At 40.7% G+C, this 18689-nt stretch overlaps 2 protein-coding genes across 2 annotated transcripts; one reads left to right on the forward strand and one right to left on the reverse strand.

Moving 5' to 3' along the window:
* The first annotated feature begins 250 nt into the window (after nt 1-250).
* On the forward strand, nt 251-8971 carry LOC136443637 (solute carrier family 49 member 4 homolog). The gene is made up of 11 exons (XM_066440952.1): nt 251-359; nt 912-1218; nt 3034-3124; nt 3526-3749; nt 4237-4284; nt 4508-4637; nt 5410-5518; nt 5935-6002; nt 6451-6569; nt 7526-7708; nt 8713-8971. Exons 1-11 carry the CDS (start codon nt 282-284, stop codon nt 8901-8903), a joined length of 1548 nt encoding a protein of 515 aa, XP_066297049.1. The 5' UTR covers nt 251-281; the 3' UTR covers nt 8904-8971.
* A 1040-nt stretch (nt 8972-10011) lies between these two features.
* On the reverse strand, nt 10012-17882 carry LOC136443842 (solute carrier family 49 member 4 homolog). Its single transcript, XM_066441210.1, has 7 exons — nt 17778-17882; nt 17228-17357; nt 16083-16191; nt 12823-12890; nt 12321-12442; nt 11678-11860; nt 10012-10659 (listed from the first exon to the last, which is right to left on the reverse strand). The coding sequence occupies exons 1-7, from the start codon at nt 17812-17814 to the stop codon at nt 10520-10522; spliced, it is 789 nt and encodes a 262-aa protein (XP_066297307.1). The 5' UTR covers nt 17815-17882; the 3' UTR covers nt 10012-10519.
* Nucleotides 17883-18689: the final 807 nt, after the last annotated feature.

The raw sequence follows: 18689 nt of genomic DNA on the forward strand, positions 1-18689 counted from the left end.
TCATCATTGGCGCATCTTTGTCTATGGTACAAGGGCGCCGCTTAGCGGAATCATGTAAAAGTGCAACCGGTGGCGCAGCTGTGTTGTGTTACATCACTCCTGTAGCACGTGATTTTGTTTACACGTCGCTGGTGAGGGAACTTAGTGTAGTTTGTTGGATAATTTGACAGTTGCCAGTCCGGCTCCCGTGTTGTTGTATGTTTTCTGTGAGATTAAGAACAATGTCATGATAAAAAAAGGGGCAAAATTTAGTCCAACTATTAAACTGTTAAATCTTCGCGATGCCGGGCCCGGGATGGGAGGGGGGCGACAGGAAAGCGCGCAGGAGTACCGATGACAAGCAGACGCTACTGGCGCAGGTAAGCCTGATAAGTTAATTAATGCTCATGATGTGTACAATTTTGAAATCTTAAAAGCATCTGTGATGCTTTAGTAACGTTGACTGTTCTTACTCCCCATGCAAGGGAATACACTATTGTTTTCGCCCGTGTGTGTGTGTACATATGTGTGCTGCGATGATGTCCCTCTGCAAATGTTATTTTTCAATTTTTGCCTGATACATCCATGCGTAGCTCGTGTAATCGTGTCGATACAAGTTTGCATAAGGATAAGGAATGTTATGAATTTTGCAAGCTAATGTCCCGCAACCAATTGTCCCAGCTAGCTTTGGTCCGCCCCTCCTCCATCATGGGTTTACTGAAAAAGCTGGCTTGTCTACCTAGCCTGTCTACCCTGGGCTGTCTACCCTTTTGGTCCCAGACAATGTCACAGTGACTATATTCCAAGTGGGGCCTCACCAGCGCTATTGGAGCAAATGGCCTTGACCCTTGATGTACAATATGGGTCAAAGTGTGACTAAAGAGGCGAAGTCTGCCATCTCTCTGACTAATATCCTTCTTATTTCTCTGCAGAAAGTCTATAATGCAGTACCAACGTCTTCCTCAACCTCGGAACAAGATGCAGTCTTGCCAACAGTAACAGTTCTGCCCTCCGCCAGTCCTCCACAGATTGTTGCGTACCATCGGCGCTGGTGGGTCGTGGGAACCTTCTGTCTGCTGGGTATCGCCCAGGGGGCGGTGTGGAACTGTTGGGGGCCCATCTCGGACTCTGCTAAGTTGGTGTACGGATGGACAGATGGGAAGATCGCCATGTTGGCGAACTGGGGCTGCATAGCCTTCTTTGTCTTTGCACCTGGGCTGATGTACATCAATGCTGACAGTGAGTACTGTCTGACAGTTTAATTGTGTCATATCTTATAATTACCTCCATGAAATGTCATGGAATGATGGAGGTTACATTTTCATTTGTGTGTGTCTGTCTGTTGGTCAACAAGATAATTAGAGAATGGCTGGATGGATAGGTTTCATATTTGGTGTGTTGGTAGAGTGTGACAAAAAATGGATCAAATTTTGGGCCCCCTAGCCTTCCCTTAAGTATTGCAGAAGACTTCCATTTTTGATATCTTGTGTTCTGGACATGCTACCGTCATGATTTTTGGGCGGTATATAGGTCTTACGAGAGGCAAAAAAAAGTGACATAAGTTTGGTCCTTCTATTGACCAGATCAGGAATTGCTGGGGCATTTTTGACAAATTTGTCGAAGAGGATACATGTAACTTCAAAGAAGGGTATACCAGATTTTCATATTTAGTATGTAGGTACCTTAAACAATGATGTACAAAATAAGATACAAATTATGTAAAATAAGAGGACATTTGCATAATTAATGAGAAAAAAACTTTTGTTGTGCCAATACAGGTGGTGCAATGTATTATGTATGAGCAGTCTGACCAGCTTAAACATACATGTAGTTATAGCTAATTGGGCAAATATTTACAAGTACAAAGGCCACTTTGTACCTCTTGGACTAGTTTGAGCAGATAGAGGTAGTCTGTTTTCGGTGACTTTCTGTATAGCCGGTATAACCGTATACCCTTTGGTGGAACAACACACCAGTGTCTGATTGACTGTACAATACTCGTGAGTGTTTTTGGCGAAGTTCAGGAGCGAGCTTATTGAACATCATACTGACTATTTAGTTTGGCCTTCCACAATGGACAATTTGTCAGCAGTTGAGAATAGTCCGGTGTTATACAGACGGAGATGGTATGTTCTAGCAGTGTTCTCACTACTGGGGATAGCACAAGGAGCTGTGTGGAACGCCTGGGGACCGATCTCAGTCTCAGCCAAGCTGGCGTTCGGGTGGAGGGACAATGATATTGCACTGTTAGAGAACTGGGACAATATTACGTATGTGGCCTTCACTGTAGTGGCTATGTGGATACTGGTGGCCAAAGGTTAGTAGGACTTTAGATTATGAGACTGAAAGTGTCTCAGCAGGGAAAACCATGGTGTAACAGTCCAGATTACTTTGAATATCCTCAGACACTCTGAGTAAAGTCACTATATTTGTCCTACCTCTTGCTTGACATGATTGAAGAAAACATTGCTGTGCAGTCAATGTCAACCATGCCGAGAGGCATGTGAAGTTCACATTATAAACGTATTGGCAATAATGTTTAGACCTGCTACATGTAAAATGTAGCGTAGGCGAGGCCAGGGGAATCGCTGGGTTGTATCAAACCTTCCTAAAACTAGTAAAAGTTTTGAATCACCACAGATAGTTTGAATAGCAAAGAAAGGTTTAATGTCAGCTACTTTTATGATACTAGCTATCGTGAAAGTTAAAAAAGCAACTGATGAAATGTGCGGTGTCGAATTACATAATTATGGAAAACATCATGCACGACGCTTCCAGGTAACTTGTTTTTATGACTTCAGGAGTTTATTCTGTCGTGTCGCTGTATGTAAACCCATTTCATTTCTAATTGTATAAAGGAGAGTCATGACTAAGGACATACTAACTTTTTATATTGTTTTTTAGTGCTCATGGGAACTGACTTTTACATAATACACCTCGACATATTTGTATGACCCAAAGTGGACCATAATTGGTAGCGCACCATGACTGGTAGTACATTAATACATGAAATGTAGTTTACTTTGTCACTGATGTTGATGCTGTTTTTTACAGGACTACGGTTGTCTGTGGTGTTGACTGCCTTACTCATCGCAGTGGGAACTGGACTGAGATGTATACCTGCATCAACTGGAATAGCTACTATGTAAGTCCTCTATAGAAAAAAAGCAAAGGATTTATTACTTGCACCAAATATGAAAAATAAAAGTTAGATTGTTTTGAACTAAAGTACGTTCAGGATACAATGTACATGAGCCTACTGAACTGTTTTGTGCTTAAGTTGCAATATAAAAACAATATATTTCACCCATGCTGTAGTATGGATAAAATATAACAACTGAAGGTAATCTATAACATGGAAAGTCATCATCCATATTTTGATACTTTACCAGACTTTATATTGAGAAATGAGAAGTGTTTTAGAATTCATAAGTTAATAAATCTCTCACTTTACCAGACTTTATATTGAGAAGTGTTTTAGAATTCTCAAGTTCATAAATCTCTCACCATCTGTAAAAGTGACCCAAAATTTGCTTGTTTTTGTAGATTGATCAATATTGGACAGTTCCTGAATGGGATAGCAGGCATCATGCTCATGGCTGCCCCCCCTCTCATCTCCTCCACATGGTTCCCTCCAAGCCAACGCACAACTGCTACCGCCATTAGCTCCATATTTAACTACGTTGGAACATCGGTGGGATACCTGATTGGACCTCTGTTTGTCTCCCAGCCACATCTCACACCCAACAGTACACTGCAGTACAATGACAGTAAGCTTTGGATCTCTTTGAGACTTTATTATGTACCTCTCATTATAGCTACCACTTGTACCACACCCGCTTTTTCCTTCACTCCTCTCAGTATAGTTACCACTTCTACCACTTGTACGATTCGCCTCACAAAAGCATTTATAGGATGATTTAAACAAATCTCTGACATCATTGAAGCTTCCTTCTGTCACTCCTACGGACCTTTTGAGCAAATCATGACCTATTTGTTTGTATGTATGTATGTATTGTATGTATAGATGTAGTACATTGATGAAGGTAATAAGATACGCCAAACATAATTACTCAAGCAACTTTCAAAATCTTATCCAGTTGCTTGAGTAATTATTTTTGGCGTATAGATGTAGTAGACCTTACAGAAGTTTCTGTACTTTTTGTTATGTCAATAAAGATTACATGATCTTTCATCTGAGTGAAGTGTGATGCCCAGGTCAACAATTCACCGTGATTGTCATGTTTGTACTTGCAGCTGTTGTGGAGGACATATCAGGACAGATCATGAGGCTCATGTATGTTGGTAAGTTTTTCATTTATCAAAAATATATATTATACTACTGCAATATATATTAAGCAGATGCCATGGTTTGTACTGTATGGATAATAACAGGATTTTTTTACAGGACAAATTTGATCTGGAAAACCTGAAAAACAGTTGTAATGTGAAACCAGTGCTTAGCTTACCTTTTATATTACATTTCTACATTTACCAATTACTATTCCGTTCTCTTTACCTCACGCAGAGTGTGGCTATTGTACTGCAGTGTTCCTGGCCATACTGATTTACTTCCCGTCCAAGCCCCCCACCCCACCCAGCTTGTCTGCTGCTATGAATCGGCTGGACTTTCGAACAGGAGTTAAAAAACTCTTCAGGTTAGAAAAGCTCCACTCAATACACACATGTACATTTTCAAAGAAAACTTTAAAACGCCTTGAATATGATGTCCTGATTTGCATAGCATAGCTTTTAGAATTTAAAATCCTTGTTTTCCATTTTCATACTTTTTACTTCACTGCAAGGAAGTAAAATATTGTTCATATAGCTCATGGTTAAAAACCTGTTGATCGACAAATCTTGCTCAGTGTCACTGACAAAAAGTAGTTGATGCTACTTGCAATTGAAGCGACCGTTTCCAAAATCATATCCAGTTACTTGAGTTATATCAGTTACTGCTATTTGGCGTCTCTATTTACCTGGCTGTGTAACCTTCATCGACAAGACAAATGTACAACTTGTAAACATGACCTACGATAAATGGAACCCTCGGATAGGACGTTAGATGGAGGTCCCGTGTTTGAGGAGAGCCACACCTCGAGCACGTTAAAGAACCCACCGCACTTATCGAAAAGAGTAGGGGTCCTTCCTGGTGTGAGTGGTTCAAAACCTACTGTCCTATGGCCGCACATGGGTTCGCCCTTAGTAATAGCCTCCGGCTAGTTGGATAACCCTGGCATGTACAGGCTTAACCAATAAATAAATAGATAAATAAATAAAAATGAATGGAAAAATGCAAATATTCTATACATCCTCATTGCTGCAATTTTTGTTCAGGACTGGAAGGGTTGCAAAGTGCTTTGGATATTAGGTTGTGAATTTTCCGATTGCCTTTTTTTAGCTCGTTACTTGAATGTGTGTCTTCTGCAGACACGGTCAGTTCTGGCTGGTGTGCCTGGCCTACTGTGTACCAGGCGGGGTGATCGGAGGGTGGACGGCAGTCCTGGATGTTATCCTGTCTCCACATGGGATCTCACAGGTACATTAGATTATTTATTACTTATAAGTGGACTACAGATAGAATAGTTAGTCTTTTATCACTTCACTTACTAATAAGTGAAAATGAGTGCCTAGCTTTGGTTAGGATAGGATTACCCACCACACTTATTGTGAAAAGACTAGACTGGTCCTTCCTGGTGTGAGTGGATCAAATACATCTATCCAGATATGCAGCTTGTACTTTTCAGTACAAACCTGGTGTGTTATGCCATGAGATAAACATACATACAAAGTATCATCTGTCTGACAGCCTGCCGTGATTACCAAAACGTGACTGTACCAATACATCAGATCACAGGAGTACATGGGTCTAAGATACATATCTAGTACTCTAATTACACTTTTTAGTATTTCTTGGGCCAAATGATTGAAACACTTGTTGCTTTTTTACTTCAGATTGATGCAGGCTGGCTTGGCTTCTATGGAAACATAGCAGGATGTGCAATGGGGCTACTTCTTGGCAGGTGAACACTTCTATGCTTCCACATGATAATATACATTAGCTACTAGACTTCTGAAGGGGGCAAGAATGTAAGACTGAAGATCTGACATCAGTGTCCATACTATTTTTGGGACTGTTCTTGAGTACACTCTGGGAGTAATACAGGAATTAGACCTTTAAGGGCATCAAAAGGCTAAGGTTTAAATGGCCACTATACTATACTGATATGCAATGTCTCCAGACGAATCTTGACTGCCCAGCAAAATTACAACTTCAGCCAATGACGGAGCGATTTGATTCAATATCATATTTGGCTATGACAGAGTGGCTGCATACTTGCCCAATTTTTGCAATTTTGCATGTTGGTTTCACATACTACCTGCCAGTGGTTGGAAGTATGGGATCATTCTATTACTGCTACAGCTTGTGATGATGATGATGATTCGTTCATGATTTAATTGGATTTCTAGGTTTGCCGACTACTTTGCCGGCCACCTGAGGCTGATCATCGTTGTGATGATGTCCTGTGCCACGGGGGCGTTGACATGGTTCACCATCATGCTGTATGGTGCCTTACCTCTCACTCAAGGTACATGGCAAGACTTAAAGGCATCCAGGGCATTTTATGAGACTTGAGAACTGAAGATATTCTAGTTTCTGTAATCTTTATGAAATTGACAATTGATGCTACTGTTTACCACATTTGCGTTCGGATTTCTTATCAAAAGTGCGCAAAAACAGCACAAAAATAATCTACATGGAGATCTTTTAGTTTCACGCGCCTACTGTAAATACTGTAGATACCATAGCCCCGCCCACCTCTGTCAAAACGTAGAAATGCAAAATTAAAACATAAAAATGCAAATATTTGACGGACGTGCAGTCACTCTCTCATTGGTCGAACCGCTAATTGTGATGGACAGATCATGATCAGTCTATTAGGGCTTAGGTTTTCTATCAGTTCTCACCACACAACGACATTGTATCTTTGCTCATTTAATTTCGACATGTAATGGTATAGTGTTATTGAAACTTGCGTGTAGGAATGATTAGAAATCTGAGTTTTTTAATTCGAGTTTCAAGCCTCATAAAATGCTCTGGATGCCTATAAAGGAAAGCTACAAAAAAATTGAAAAGCCTACTATACTATGCTTAATATACCTCAAAGTCAAGTTCTTACTTCATGTTGTTTCCGTCATAGTTACGACTTCAGACCTCTACGTTCAGTTTGTGACTGCAGATTCTTAACTTTGTAATTGCTCTATGAAGTTCAAAAATATCCGTACTCTTGTTTTACAATTAGGAAAGGTTACATCAGGTCATTTGATATGCATTCTTTTTTTTTCTAAAATGCGATCATCATTGTGTACTTTTCAACCGTTTTGCTCTAATTATAGATTCTTTGATACATGATTTTTTTTAATCAATATCTAGGAAGCATCAGTTTGTATCATTGTTAACTTGTTGCACAGCATATACAATGTATGTTTACTAGTAAATTCTGCCATTGTGAGTTTGCTCATGCATGAATTTCTTTATTCCCAGTGAGTCTGTACATCTCCTTCATCCTGACCATGGTGAGTGTGAATGCAAGCGTTCCCCTGTTCCTCGAGCTGGTGATGGAGACCACATACCCTATTGAAGAGGCCGTCAGTGCAGGGGTCATGACCTGGGGAAACAACGTCTTTGCTCTCATCTTCCTCTTTGTGCCTCTTCTTCCCAACGTTGGTAGGTTTTGGTTTCTTAAACAGTCCTAAGGCTATTTGTATACCATATACTGTAAATGCAGAAATGTTTGCAGGGACTTAATTTCCCGGTAGGGAGATAATGGAGTGGTCACAGTGGCTTTGAGTTTGCATTTGAAACAATTATAGTTAAGCACTACAGTCACACAATGGAACGGCTGTTCATGATGGTTTTAAGTTTACAGAGTTCACCGTGAAAACTGCAAACATAAAACCACGGCAGACATTTTTGCATTTACAGTAATCTGGATAACATCATGACGACTTTATTTTTGTCCCAACAGAAAGAAAGAATTTATGACCAGACCAGATTGCTCAGAAATGTGACCTTCGGGACGTTTGAACAAAGTTAAATCCCTAGTCCATGATATTATGTACCACACATGTCAGATGCACTTTCATGCTGATATGTGAATAACAATTAGTTGTAACTGTTGTGCATGCATCATACACCTCAGGCTGCGAAGTGCCACCAAAAAAGAAGGAAACTTTGTACCTTGCAAGTCCAAAAAAGCCTAAACGTCAAGAACTAAGTCCAAACTTGCAAAAAAACTATCAGATTCTCTCGCTTAGATTTGCCTCTCTGTTCTTAACCATCTAAAACCTTCCATAAATCGTGAAATTTGCACTGGAAAAAGGTGAAAACATTGCTGTTTTTGTGTTTATGAAATTGAGCTTTTGTGTGTATATTACAGTAACTGTATAATTATAATTTTGCTTTTTTTTCAAGCTGTATGTCAACTTTATGTTAACATGGAATTTTACATATGCCAAGGGTTCAGGTCTGGACTTATGGATCTGGACCTGAACCTGAACCCTTGGACTTGAATTTGGACCTGAACCTGAGTTTAGGTATGCAGCAGTACCTGGACGTGTTCCCTGTGCCCGTAGGCATGACATGTGTGTATTTTTTGCAGGACCTGTTCCCTGTTCCTGTAGGAGTGACATATATGTAATGTTAACAGGACCTGTTCCCTGTGCCTGTAGGTGTGAGGTGGATGAACTGGGCTGCTCTGGGAGGTGTGGCGTGCTCCATACCACTCCTCTGTGTCTTCAGGGAGAACTACAGACGCCTCCACCTGGACACAGGAGCCGTTACAGAAACGCATGATGATAACGAACGAGCTATCAACGATGACAGCATTGTCGAAGGGAGAAAAGGTTATCAACGACTATGATATGAAAAGTGAGAAATGAAATGAATGCAATGCAATGCAACCACATCCCTGCACATTTAGATAGGTTTTAATCTCAGGGCTTCAAACAATGACATGGTGGCCTAGCCACAGCAAGCATTTTCAACCAAGCACACTGGTTCATCACACCCTACTTTTCCAAAAGTGTGTTGGGCATCATGCTTCACCTCAAAATGAGGATGCCTTGAAACAAAATGTAAACATGGCCAAGCAGTGTGGTTGGGTTGCTGTTAATGCGGTGGAAAAAGTTATCAATTTTAGCAGTATACTACTGAGTCATAGATAAGAATGAAGAAGAAAAACAACTAGTACTGTATAAAAAGATGAAAAAAAAAGTATGACAAGAAGCCAGTGTATCTGCATCGGTACACCAAAGATCATAGATTACAATGTTGCTTTTCAGTTCCTTTATTTTAAGAATATCTTGTCATCATGACAACACATTTGGTGTACTTTGCTGCTTTTTAGCAAAATCTAATCCTTTTAATGAAGACAGACAATGATACTTGAAACTCTTGACTTGATGATTATTGTGTACAGGTTGCACTTTAACTGCCTCAAAATTTTACAGTTAGACTGTACTTCACAATTTTTGTGCAATATTGACCTCATCTTGCCATTGTATGGATGGTTTTTGAGGCAGTAAAGTGTTGTCCTAAAGACTGAGATTATTGTTTGCAGATTCAAGGTGGATTAACATACTGTACAGGCCTACAAATGTACCGGTAGTTACATGCATTACGACCATGTATGTGTAAATTATATATTAAATATTTTTAATATTCAATGTCTTTATTTGGACATCTGATGCAGAACTTTGAAAACTGTGTCAGACCTCCAGCAATATCATGTCCTCAGGTAGCACTGATACAATCTGAAGATTTTAGATTGAAATTTGACACATTTCAAGGACTTTTGAATGATATGTTGTGTAATTTGATCTTGCTGAAGTGGATTGTTGCAGGCAAATTATCATGAAAAGAAAATTGTAACATTTTTTTAGGATAAAAGTTATATTGAGTACTCATGAATCATTGTAGTTTCTGTGACTAAAACCTGTGACATGTCCAACACATCAATAAGCTCAGATCTCATACTTTTGTAAACCATAGAACATCATAGTTGCTGTTCCTTCCATACTTTAGAATCTTGTCTGTAGACACGATTCAGCGCTGTTCATAATTTCAACAAGAGAACATAGAGTTTCAATGCAGCTTAGACACACGCGTTGCAAAATGAACTTGGCCTAAGTCTTCTACTTCCAAAAACTTTATATATTTAACATTAATTTTCCAATGCATGTTTTATCCGTTTCCAATATGACTCGGAATGGCAACATGTTACATTGTCTTATCCCAATTCTGTACTTTTAGATTTTGTTCTGTTCTAATAAGGGAAGTTATAAATACCTCAGGAGTTATGCCTCAGTCTGTAATATTCTTGACTGTATCTATAGCTACTAGAATCGTCTTTTTTTCTACAAATTTTAGGTGAATAATTTACAGTTTGTGTGCTTGTGTTGCTGTCCCTGCTGTACATGGTCTTGCTGTCCCTACTGTATAGTCAAGGTCTTGCTGTCCCTGCTGTACAGGGTCTTGCTATTCCTGCTGTCCCTGCTGTCCATGGTCTTGCTGTCCCTGGTCCACTCTCAGCCGCTGGTAGTTTCCGCGCAGAAACGCAAGCAGTGGCAGAGATGACAGGAAAGCTCCCAGAGTGCACCACGTCATCCACAATGTACCTTGTCAAAAAATAGAAATTTTATGTTGTTATCATAAGATCTTAGCCCCTTTTCTTTTCAAGCTTTCCAAGTAGTGTATGTAGGCAGACACTTTCCTTTATATATGATTTATAACGTTGACCTAAGAATCTGACTATTTGCCCAGAAAGACCTAATGGGATTTCTTTGTTGTATCCCGAAGTCTCTCCTTATCCCAAAGCTGCTCTGAAGCACTTTCTGGATATCCAGGAATGTCGCCGTTTGCAAACACTTTGGGATAGAGCAACTTTGGGATAGGTCATTCTCCCCAGGACTCGCCTTCAGTGGTACAAGTAGGTACACCACTATCCTCTGAACAACACCATATTTGGAACATGGACTGACCTTTACTTCTTAAAGGCAAGGATATTGCTCGCGATGACCAGATATGAAATTAGTTTACTTTTGCGTACAGACAACAACAGTAGAATATACATACGAGCCAAATCTTGTAACAAGTTCTGTATATGAGTGGCGGAAAGAAGGGTAGCAGTCTAAGTTCAGATTGAAGAAAATAAAAACTTGTCTTTCAATTAGCACTGCTCTTGTGTGACATGCATGGGTACGTAGGCCTTCAAGATCGGTGGGTATTTCCAAACGAACTTTATAAGGGACACACCATAAGATCAAGGTCAACTACCACATAGTTACATACATAGATATATAAATGAAAATCACTACAATGAACAAATGGTCACTTTTGCACAGTGCAATCATTTTCTCAGTGAAAACCATGTCTTGAATGGGAAAATGTTTTTGTTGAAGATATGATACAATACTGCAAATGCAGAAATGTTTGCGGTGGTTTTATGTTCGCTGCTTTCACGGTGAACTTTTTACCGAGAACTTAAAGCCGTTTCATTGTGTGACTGTAGCGCTACTATTGTATATTCAAACGCGTGTTTAAAACCACCGAGAACACTCCATTTTCTCCTTACCGCGAAATTAAATCCCCGCGAACATTTCTGCATTTACAATAAGCCCCAGACCGTTTCCTTACCTACACCAGGAATCATGGGGACGAGGAGGAAGATCCCGGAGAAGAAACAGTTGGACCAGACAAGGACGGTCGAAGAGATGGCCTCCGGAACGGGGAAGGTGATCTCCGCTGCCATCTCATAGAACAGCGGGACAGCGCCGTTCACGAATAACCCACTCAGTATAATGGCCACATACAGAGACACTGCAAATACAACAATACTATCCAGGTTATCATAGAGGCATCATCATTATTTTGTTGGGTTATAACTAAGATTTTTAAGTTTTGAAAATTAAGCTTTTTACACTGTAAGGGCTTGCAGCAAATTGCAACATTGTCCAATGTGTCCGCAGTATTTTTATCTCCATAAAAATGGACATATCGTTTTGGGTGTGTCAGTGTGTGTCTATGTGTGTGTGTGTGTGTGTGTGTGCGTGTGTGTGTGTGTGTGTGTTCGTCTGTGTGTGTGTGTGTCTCTGTGTGTGTGTGTGTTTGTTTGTGTGTGTGTGTGTATGTATGTGTGTTTGTGTTTCCGGATTTTTGTAGTCAGCATAACTCAAGAACCTCTAAATGGATTACGATGATATTTGGTGTGTGGGTATACGTGTTGGGAAGACAAAGGTCAAGGTCAATTTTTTTCAAAATGTCATATGAAAAAACCAACCTGTACTGAAGGGAATAACACCGTGCCACAACATTAACGTTATCCAGGCTGTAGACACTGTGGCACCGACATACAACATGGCTAATATTGTCTTCATATGGCCGGAACAACGGTCACACAACCTGCAGAAACGCATTAAGCACTTGAACGTTTGGGTGTAAAGAAGAGCAGAAGTAGGTGGGACTTTATGTAACGATACGTTTGGGACTGTATTGTTATCAGTAACACATAGCTGGCTTTTCATCAGCCACTGCCTCCAAAGAAGAAGTCAAACACCCCAGTAATGTATGTAGACAATTAGTTAGATGTATAGAATAGACACTTCTTACTTTTTTTAACTTTTCCTACGCTTACAATTAGCCTATGGGCATGAATTTGCAAATAAGGAATCACTCATGTGTCATTGTGTAGATTATGGCTAAGGAGCTCTGTTAAGTCTGTTGAGAACAGCTAGTTCCATTTGTATTATTTTTTGTTTGAATTAAGATATAACGTTACAAACCAGGAGAAGAAGAGGCTGGCGCAACAACCTGACACCAGCATGTAGAATCCCAGCCACCCGGCTTCCACCTGTAAAACCAGTATCAGTGCTTCACAATAAGGGAAAACAAGTTGAACCTGTAACGTTACATACTAGTATACATTTGTAAGTGTAGATGTAGTAGGATACCGCATTATCATATCACTGTAATTGTACTTCTGCTTTGTGACTACGACCTGTACTTACAATCAACGTCTTTCAGTCATTCAATAACAAGAGTTTGAATATCTCATACCACCGTAAACTATCTAGAGTATGTCTTCTTCCATTGTAATTTCTTACTTCTGCAAATAAGGTTTTGATTAACATTACATGTGTCCATTGATAACTTCCTGTCACTAAATAGCGATCGTGACTATCATATGGAAACATATAACAACTAGAAAGGCAACATTTGCGAGCAAATACAGCATGTTTAGCCATACTCCTCGCCATGCAAAAAATGGACTCTCCCCAAATAACAATGGACCATTCTAAAATACTTGCACTAAAAAAATGAATCACCCCAGTCCAAAACTGAGTCTTCCAGTAGCACCTCAACACAATATGGACCAGTCCACAACCATATCCACTAATTGATTAACACTTCTGCTAAAGAATGGACTTTTTCATAATCATTCCAGCTCAAAATTGAAAGAAATAATTAAAGAATCCTCCCCTTGCAAGAATGGGATATTCCGTGCCATTTCCATGTAAACCAGTCGAAAAATATCCGCTGAAAATTACACTCTTGCGCATAATCAACCCAGTTCAAAATTGAATTAAAAAAGATCAGCCCCAGGGAAGAATGAAGTTTTCCGTAGTATACATATGAAGATTTGACAGGAGACGAAGGAAATGACCAAAAACAACATATTTGGGTCAATTCAAAGTCACCGAGAGGGTTTTAATATAATATTTGTAATATGTTTGAACTATTTTGATTAAAAGAATGTCTAAGTCACAACAGTTCTAAAGTGTTCAAACAATTAGAATTGAAACTTATAACATGTTTGAACTCATTTCACATACGTTGGAAACATTTCGAACGTAACTACACAAAAATCTCTTTATTTAGAACAGTTTCAAACCATCTATCCAAATGTTTCAATGTTCGAACAATTTGTAACAAAAGATTTTCACAATTGCCCTCATAAACGAAGGTGCTAAGTCCTCCTGTGTGTTCCTGCCTATTTTCGGTGGCCGCGCTAGACCACCAGCGGATTTGTTTTGACGGAGCGTCACCCGCGCGCGACGATGTACACTGTTCGGCACCGCTAATATCCGGCATTTTCCCGCTCCAAAACACTCCACAAGACCCATGTTTTTAGTGTTTTACCTCTTGTGCAACACGATTCGATTTGCATTACTAACGGGACGAAAATGATAGAAAAAATTCACCCCGTCCCGGCGTCCGTCCCAAAAACATGAACGACATGAAAATATATTTTCTTACAGATTCAATCACAAAAATCAACAGCATGGGATTCCAAATTTTCGCAACGGCCGACCATTTATCATGGTTGAACTTCCTTCCAAGGCGTGCGATAGATAAACATTCCCGGCACATAATAGTCACTAGTACCAGACTAACGCAAGCTCATGGTGATAATAGGGAGAAAGTTTGTCAGTGAAGTTTGGCCACCAGAGGGTACATTCATTTAACGTTACAAGCTAGCGCAAAGGGGCGAATCATTGACCTTACCGGGGACTGACTCTACTGGCCTAATCATTCCTTTTTTGCCGAATTCTACGATCCATACGCCCGTACGTAGGACATGTAGGAAGGCACCGCCTACCACCCGCCTTTGATCATGTATGAAGTCGGCGGCAGAGAGAGATCATCAATCAATTTTGACAGGAGTGTCGCGCCAGTCTGAGGAGAAACGATCTCCCGTGTTGTGTTGAAGAATTTGGAGTTTGAAAATATCTGGAATAACTAATGCTAGAATAAACATTCACAAAATCATTGATTTAACTTGTTTTCTGTTATAAAATTTCCTAAACTGCAATTTAACCACTGAGTTTAAGGGAACATGGTGTTTTCCCGATAATCACGTTAAATGTTTATGTCCGGTCTTTCCTCCTCGTAAGCAAACTTCAAGCTTGGCCAGGTGCAAGGCACTCGGGGTCAATGACCTGTAGGTCATATGTAGTATTGAAAGTGACAGAAGTGGCAAATATTGTCAAGAATGCCCAAAATAAATCGTTTTGAATATATGTATGCCAAAAATGGGAATGTAGTCCTTTAAATATTTGTTCAAGCCACATATACAGCAAATTTCAGGTCATTCGGTTGAAATACAAGGGCGCAGGAGGCCAAGATATGCTAAAAATAGCCTAAAAACCTCAATAAAATCACTTTCAAGGTCAATATCAAAAAAAGGAAAAGAACGTACATTGGTTTTTGCCTACATTACCTCTGTACCAAATTTCAGGTCATTTGGTCAAAAAATGACAGAGATGAATCGATTTGAAGATTTGACAGGAGAAGAAACATGAGAGAAAACAATATGTTGAGCCATACTTATGGCTAAACATAAAGAAACACAAACAGACAGAATGCCAATGAATAAGTAGCCTCCTCTATTAATCCCATTACTTGGAATGTCTGTCAGCAGTCAGTCAAGTCAAGGTTGATGAATGTCTGATTCTACCACCTCTGAACTCAACGTCCTTTCACTTCCAAAACTCCGACCTTTTGCTCTTCAATTCCAGTCACTCTGTGGTGAGAGTAAGACAGACAGGCAGGCACATCAAAAACAATACCTCAGTACACGGAGATAACGATGCCCCCTTGTGTATATGTGTAACCTGTGTTGTGTGAGAAACCTGTTTAGGTATTTAGGTATAGCCCGTGTGTGTGTGTGTGTGTGTGTGTGTGCGTTTGTATACGCATCTGTGTGTGCGTGTCTGTGTGTGTGTGTGTGTGTGTGTGTGTGTGTGTGCACGCGTCTGAGTATGTGTGTCTGTGTATGTCTGTGTATATATGTTTTTGTGTGTTTCTTGTTACTTCACCATAACAGCACCTGTATGTGTTAAGTATGTTAGACTGTGTACGTGTCTGTGTTTATGCAGTGCAATTTTGATATGATCTGCAACGGGCACGTACTGATGATCTTTTCCATGTATAATTTTTGTGTGTGTTTGAGGTCTTTGCCTGTAAGTGTTCAAAGTCCGCGTGTATGTGTGTAACCTGTTTTTCTGCGTAACACATGAGTATGTAGGCATAATATAGGTACCTGTTGTATGCCATGTGGTGAGAGGCTGACATCCAGAACCATACCCCATCCTCCAAAGGCCCCAATCGTAATACCACTACAAAGAACTAGCAGCAGGAGTTGGCCCTTCCTGAAAAGGATCAAGTGGTGTTTGAGATGATTGAAGGCAAACTAGAAAAATGAAAGATACAAACAAAGATATGAAACACACAACAAATATCTCTAAGTCAGCATCAAGGACAGAGAAATATAGTCAGGGACAGGGAAACAGTCATGGGCAAGGAAACATTGTCAGTACTACAGGCAGGGAAACACAGTCAACGCCAGGGACAGGAAAACGCAGTCAGCACTAGGGGCAGGGAAGCACAGTCCGTACCAAGGACAGGGAAACACAGTCAGCACCAAGGACAGGGAAACACAGTCAGCACTAGGTACAGGGAAATACAGTCAGCACCAAGGACAGGGAAACGCAGTTAGCGCTAGGGGCAGGGAAACACAGTCAGCACCAAGGACAAGAAAACGCAGTTAGCACTAGGGACAGGAAAACACAGTCATCACCAAGGACAGGGAAACGCAGTCAGCACCAAGGACAGAGAAACACAGCCAGCATCAGGGACAGGGAAACACAGTCAGAACCAAGGACAGGGAACCACAGCCAGCACCAAGGTCAAGGAAACACAGTCAGCACCAAGGACAGGGAAACACAGTCAGTATCAAGGACAGGGAAACACAGTCAGCACCAAGGACAGGGAAACACAGTCAGCACTAGGTACAGGGAAATACAGTCAGCACCAAGGACAGGGAAACGCAGTTAGCGCTAGGGGCAGGGAAACACAGTCAGCACCAAGGACAAGAAAACGCAGTTAGCACTAGGGACAGGAAAACACAGTCATCACCAAGGACAGGGAAACGCAGTCAGCACCAAGGACAGAGAAACACAGCCAGCATCAGGGACAGGGAAACACAGTCAGAACCAAGGACAGGGAACCACAGCCAGCACCAAGGTCAAGGAAACACAGTCAGCACCAAGGACAGGGAAACACAGTCAGTATCAAGGACAGGGAAACACAGTCAGCACCAAGGACAGGGAAACACAGGCAGCATAATGGTAAGGGAAATACAGTCAGCATCAAGGCAGGGAAACACAGATAATGTTTATACGTTACCCAAGGACAGCTAGAAAGCTTGCTTTGTAGTCCATTCTCTCCGTAGATGCAGATAAACTAGGTGGAGTCTTTGGTCTGGATGGAAAGTGCAAAACTACGGCAAGACAGAGTACTCCGGCAAATCCCGCCTCTGCAATATAGAATGAATCTATACATTGCTACAATTAAAACGTTATTGTTATTATTGTTATTGGGTGGGCCGACTACTCTCTCTTCACAGCCAGGAGCTGAATTGCGAGGAGCTTATAATTGGCGGGGTTAGATCGCAAGGGTCTGGAGCGGCTGACATTCGGCGCTAACTCAAAACGACAATTGCCCCATATGTGCGCCCATAGGACTGTAGGTTTTTGAACCACTCACACCGAGAAGGACCCTTTCTCTCTTCGATAAGTGAGGTGGGCTCTTAAACGTGCTCGAAGTGTGGCTCACCTCCAACACGGGACCTCCATTTAACGTTCTATCTGAACCGAAGCTATGTATTCATTCACGTAACGTAACGTAACGTAACGCAACGGTGAAGAAATCACTAAGATCACGTCAGCTTACTTACCGATGTACATAAGTCTCAGGATCTGCTCCGCGTTCATGTTGACAAAACAAGGATCTGTAAATAACAGTTTGTTTGTTTATTTGTTTGTTTAACCAGGGGAAATCATGTCGCCAACTGGCGATTTTCAATGAGCCGGGCGGGGGTTAGAAAGCCCCAAACAAAAGATATTTACATAAAATGCAAATCAATGTTACAAGAGATAACAAAAAAGTTACGCAAACTATAAGTTGATACAATTAAACCAAAGTAACCTGATATGCCAGCATGCATTTTCGTATATGGATTGTATGAAATAAATATGATTTTGAAGCAGATGCTTGTGTTCTGCTGCACTACCAGAAAGACTTAAACACACACAAAACATATGCTTGGAGATTACACGAAATCGTCAACATAAAGATACTGATATCCGACTGATATAAGTCATATCGTCTTACCTGTGCCGTTATCCTCTGAGTCGCAGCTATTTCATTTGGTAAGAAAATATCGTCAGATGAAGACAAGCTTTTAATTTTCCCTTATAACGTTATCATTGTCATGTATGTGAAGATATCATACAGTAATGGTACTTATTCTCTTACCGCCAGAGGGGCTTGTCAAAATGTTGTTTTTCTCATATCATTCCTAAAGCTCCCCTTTCACTGGACCCGCGGCACGCTGGCGGCGTCGCTGCGTCCTAAACTGGATTTGTGTTACCCTTGACTTTATAATGGGAATATCATTCAAAACGTACAAGTATGACCAAAAAGACAATACAACACATAGAGCTTAAAAATACTATTTTTTGTCGGTGAAAATCGTTGAGTGCTTTGTCAATTCGATCGGCCGCTGCGACGCCGCCAACGTGCCGCGGATTCAGTGAGAGGGGGGCTTAAACGGCTACATGTGTATCATCATAGGTAGTGATTAATC

This window comes from Branchiostoma lanceolatum, chromosome 10 (assembly GCF_035083965.1).
Source record: "Branchiostoma lanceolatum isolate klBraLanc5 chromosome 10, klBraLanc5.hap2, whole genome shotgun sequence".
In the NCBI taxonomy this organism is placed as follows: Eukaryota; Metazoa; Chordata; class Leptocardii; order Amphioxiformes; family Branchiostomatidae; genus Branchiostoma; species Branchiostoma lanceolatum.

Excerpts from the sequence above, each read along its gene's own strand:
- LOC136443637 (XM_066440952.1), top strand. The coding sequence starts at position 282 with ATGCCGGGCCCGGGATGGGAGGGGGGCGACAGGAAAGCGCGCAGGAGT. Across the intron at positions 6,570-7,525 it reads TGCCTTACCTCTCACTCAAG|TGAGTCTGTACATCTCCTTC; the intron begins GTACATGGCAAG and ends CTTTATTCCCAG. Across the intron at positions 7,709-8,712 it reads GCCTCTTCTTCCCAACGTTG|GTGTGAGGTGGATGAACTGG; the intron begins GTAGGTTTTGGT and ends CTGTGCCTGTAG.
- LOC136443842 (XM_066441210.1), bottom strand. The coding sequence starts at position 17,814 with ATGAACGCGGAGCAGATCCTGAGACTTATGTACATCG. Across the intron at positions 17,358-17,777 it reads CCTGAGACTTATGTACATCG|AGGCGGGATTTGCCGGAGTA; the intron begins GTAAGTAAGCTG and ends TCTATATTGCAG. Across the intron at positions 12,891-16,082 it reads CACCACATGGCATACAACAG|GTGGAAGCCGGGTGGCTGGG; the intron begins GTACCTATATTA and ends CTGGTTTTACAG.